Source organism: Austrofundulus limnaeus, unplaced genomic scaffold (assembly GCF_001266775.1).
Source record: "Austrofundulus limnaeus strain Quisiro unplaced genomic scaffold, Austrofundulus_limnaeus-1.0 Scaffold173, whole genome shotgun sequence".
Taxonomy (NCBI): Eukaryota; Metazoa; Chordata; class Actinopteri; order Cyprinodontiformes; family Rivulidae; genus Austrofundulus; species Austrofundulus limnaeus.
The window spans coordinates 446,091-450,755 of NW_013952575.1; the positions used below are offsets into that span (position 1 = coordinate 446,091).

Sequence of the window (4,665 nt, forward strand, 5' to 3'; positions counted from 1 at the left end):
GGGGGGAGGACCAGGGAGGATGATTCAACCACTCAACCACTAGATGTCGCTGAAAGCAACATATCCTACACACTGTGCCTTTAAGGGCTTGTTGTCAAATATTTTGAGGGCCTGTTTGTAACAAGACTCTACAGGTTTTATTACTGACACATTCAATAATTTGTTATCAAAGCCTAACTCCTGATTTATTCTGTGTTTTCTCTAAGAGGGTGAACCTATAGTTTACGGCACCAACTCACTACAAAGGCGCAGGAAGGGGCTGAGCCTAACTGGACTGCGCCCCACGGGTTCTGGCACCATCAACTCAAAGAACAAATCAAGCCTTTTGATTGGCCCACCGCAGAACTTCAGGCAGATCTCTTCCATTATTGATGTGGACATCTTACCTGAGACACACAGACGGGTGCGACTCCACAAGCATGGCACCAAAAAACCTCTGGGCTTCTACATTCGGGATGGGGTGAGCGTCCGGGTGACACCCCAAGGTGTGGAGAAGGTGAGCCTCTTCTTTCACTGCATCATGTCTACATGTCTGAACTACACAGGTATATGACATTATACTATGGTGTTTTAGACAACTTATGCCTACAACTGCATATATATGCTGAAGAAGAGGAAAAAAGCATCAATTAGCCCCTTCTTTTGGATGTGATCAAACCATGTTGCACCAACCATATGTTGAACAGATATAAAACCTATGAGTAAACTATCCCTATCTTAAACTTAACATGTAAAAGTTTATTAGATTGTGTTTAGACTGTACCACTGTGTTTCTGTACCACTAACTTTGATGGTCACAATGGAAAAGAGGTGTGGCCAAAAAGGTGTCCCTGGGGGGCAGTGAAACCCAAATTTTTTTCTGTTAACATGCAGTTTCTGAAAGAGTGGACCCTAGGGTACAATACCAGAGAAGTTCAGTAGTGGGGGGTGCACGGTGACCCACCCTAGCCCATGGACAAACTCTAAGTACTTTGATAAAATAAAACAGCACCAAGAATACAACAGATCCTTGGGGAACTCCACAGGTGAAGGGGGCTATCAAGGAAATAATCTCTGAGGCCTCTAGACAAGTTCCTGTCAAACAGGTGAGATGTGAACCAGTCCAGTTCAGAACCTCTGGCATCACACGGGTCCAGCCTGGAGATCAGAATACAGAGGTCAGCTGGGTCAAAGACAACTGTCAGGTTTAAAAACAAAAGAACAACTGAGTCTCCTGAGTTTGCGGTTAACTCATCATAACTCATAATCATTTCTAAGATTTTAGATAATAAATGAAGTATTGAAACAGATCGAAACCCAGACATCCCTCTCGCCAGTGACTCTTTCCAACTCGTCCTGGGGGACTCAGAGRCTTTTCCAGGCTACAGAGGGTACATGATCCCTCCAGCAAGTCCTAGGTCTTCCCCAGGGCCTCCTACCAGTGGGACGAAGGTTGAAGTTTTCATGTTAATTATTTTCTGATTGAAACACACAGGCAAACTGATTAAACTGTGATGGAGGATGATGGTTTACGTGAAGGCTGAGGGATCAGAGATCTGAGGTTTTATATCTTATTGGTTAAAAACTGCAGCAACGTCTTAAAGGTTCCAGAGGAGTTCTGGGCCCATATTTATCAAACTTCTTAGAGTGGATTTTTAGACTGAAGTGCTGAAAATTTCTTGGATTTGCTCCTACTCTCAGACTTAAGTGTAAGTGCCAGTTATCAAAATTCTTAAGTCTAAGAATCACTCTTACTCTCCCGAAAAGTTAAAACTGCTCCAGAGGACACTTAAGTGGTTCAGAGTTGCCACTAAGGGTTTAAGATGGACTGAAGACAGAAATCACACAGAGAACACGTCCTCCCCACCCAAGTGTTATTCCCAGTTATAAGGTGGAAAACAGGTTTAATCAGAAATACTAAAGAAAAAAAGTAAATAAATAAATAAAAACTGAGCATAATGTTGGACTAAAAGATGGATATAGGAGAAAATATTAAATATACTCAGCTGGTGAGTGCATGCATGCCCCCCCCCCCCCCAAAAAAAAAAAGAAAGAAAGAAAGAAAGAAAGAAAGAAAGAAAGAAAGAAAGAAAGAAAGAAAGAAAGAAAGAAAGAAAGATAGATTACGGTGGGTTTGAATTGAAGGAAATTTTGTAAATGATAAATTGAATGTTAAATGCAGTTTTGTATTTTATACTTTCTGATTATTTCAGCCTATAAAGTTAAAGCAGACAAAGAGTTGGTGTGTGTCTTATCGTGTTCTTTCTTTGGTCTAAACAAAATGAGTTACGTTCTGACGTCTGACGTAAAAGGTAACACCTCCAGGGATGTAACCAGAAAGAGATGAACATTATAAGGTCAATTCATTATTATAGTAGAAAGAAGTTGTCAGTGTGTTGCAGAGTCTGCTCAGAGCAGAGCTCCTGTGTTTTATTTTGGTTTAGTCCAAGGTTTAGGCTGAGGCCTGTGTGCTAAGTGCTGTATGAACCTGATTGGAATCCGAAGATTGAAAATAAAGTTTTAACAAGAAATCCAGCGGATTCCTGTTTATTTGGACATACCATTTTGAACAACACATTTTTCCTACAGAACTTTTCCTTTATTATATTAAAAATCACAAGCTACAATGATGGAGTGCGTGGGGGGTGGGGTGTTTGCCACCAACCAAGCTGTTAATGATGGAGCGGGGTTGTGTGCGTGTGTGTGAAGTGGGTGTTGTCTGCGGACAGTGGGGAGGAGGAGGGAGCAGCTCAACTTTACCGCAGGCTCTGAGACATAAAAATAAACTTTTAATCTGCTGAGTTTTTCATTTAAAAAATCTGAGATTTTCGTCTATTCATGCAAATGAGGACATTTAATGTAATTCACAGACAATCAGTACAAGGTGACAATATTAGTATGTTGAAAGTGAATTTATATTAGGATTTTCACTGTTTTATCTTGACATTTCTAGGACAATATTCCATGCGTTCCAGTAGTCCTGGGAAGTGGTAATTTCCCAGTTCCCATTGGTAGATTTAAACTGGAACAGTGGTAATATTCCACTCGTAAAGTGGAAGAAATGAAACTGCTCCCAGTTTCGATTTCAAGATGGCGGCTACTCGCAGCTTTAGAAAGTTAACTCCGTAACTTTTACTATTAATTATCTTTCTTAATTGTTTGTGCATGTTTAATCACTCGCACAAGTAGTGTGTTTTCTGTGCAGTGCTGTACGTGTTAAACTCAATGTTTATTTGCATGACATATGTAGTAGAGCTCACTTTTTGTCATTGTTTACATTCTAGCAGTGTTGTAGCTAGGTTAGCGGCAACAATACAATCGCCTGTCGGCTAACTGGAATGCAGTTTCATAGGGTTTGTTGGGAAATGACGTCACTACCATTTACCAGTTCCCGGAATACGAAATAAACGGAGCTCAGCAATTCTTGAATATGAATAGGGGCGTTCCAGTTTAAAAAAATCCTAATATAAGTTCACTTTCAACACACTAATGTTGTCACCTTGTACTGATTGTCTGTAAATTACATAAAATATCCTCATTTGCATGAATAGACGAAAATCTCAGATTTTTTAAAATGAAAAACTCAGCAGATTTAAAGTTTTTTTTATGTCTCAGAGCCTGAGGTAATGTTGAGCTGCTCCCTCCTCCTCCTCCTTTTAACTAAGAAATTTTTTACACTTAAGTCCACTCTTAGCTGCATTCTTAAGAGTAATTCTAATAAGTTTGATAAATACGGGCCCTGATCTGTAAGTGGAGGTGTGTTCAGGACAGAGCAGGACAGAAGGTGGAGAAAGGAATTTGAGGATTGTGAGAAATATGCACAATGACTTTAGAAAAAAAAAAGTTTTTTCAGCGCAAACAATGTCCTGATACCTGAACATACTCTTACTTAAAAATAGCTTTCACGTTTATTCTTTGTCTTTCTGATTACCAGTTAATTATTTTAATTTTTAGTAAAATTTTTATTTATATATATTTAGAAAAGTAGGTTGAAGAATGTTTAATTTATTTATTGTACTTTGGATATATATACATTCAGTAACCGTTGCATGTTTTTGTCTTGCTGTAGGTTCCAGGAGTCTTCATATCTCGTCTGGTGCGTGGTGGGCTTGCAGAGAGCACAGGACTCCTGGCTGTCAATGATGAAATTCTTGAGGTCAATGGCATTGATGTAGCTGGAAAGTCTTTGGATCAGGTAAGTGCAAGGAATAAATGAATGATTTATGGGTTTTTTCAGCCACTACCTTCTGGTTTAATCATACAGCAGCTGAACCTGCAAGAAAGATTTAACAATAGGTTTTTAATAATTGTGGGATTTTCTACAGTTTGTCAAACTCTAGTTGAGTTTTAATCTGAATGTTCTTCAACAATCACTTTGACTTTCTAACTCTTAAAGGGCCAATATTATGTGTTTCTCAGGCATACATTTAAATACTATACCATAATAAAGTATCTATGTTACCTTTAGCTTTTATGAAAATGCTGTTTTATGTTTAAATAGAAAATAAACTTATATTCTCATCACTTCCTCTTCCAAAAGCCTTGAAATTGGCCTCTGTCTCTTTAAGAACCAACTTCCGCTTCCGTTTTGCCCATTTCAGTGGTGGTGGTGGTGGTGGTGGGGGGGGGTTGCTATGATGCAGTTTACTTGGCATCTGAAAATACATTTCCTCAAATGTATTTTCA

General features: G+C 39.0%; 1 protein-coding gene across 2 annotated transcripts in view; it reads left to right on the forward strand.

Moving 5' to 3' along the window:
• Positions 1-4,665, forward strand: part of pard6a (par-6 family cell polarity regulator alpha) — a gene marked incomplete in the record, with an annotated part of 17,212 nt that overhangs the window by 8,677 nt on the left and 3,870 nt on the right. For both annotated transcript variants that reach the window (XM_014017615.1, XM_014017614.1), the window contains 2 exon segments: positions 207-496; positions 4,049-4,174. In XM_014017615.1, the coding sequence (XP_013873069.1) occupies positions 207-496; positions 4,049-4,174 (416 nt within the window).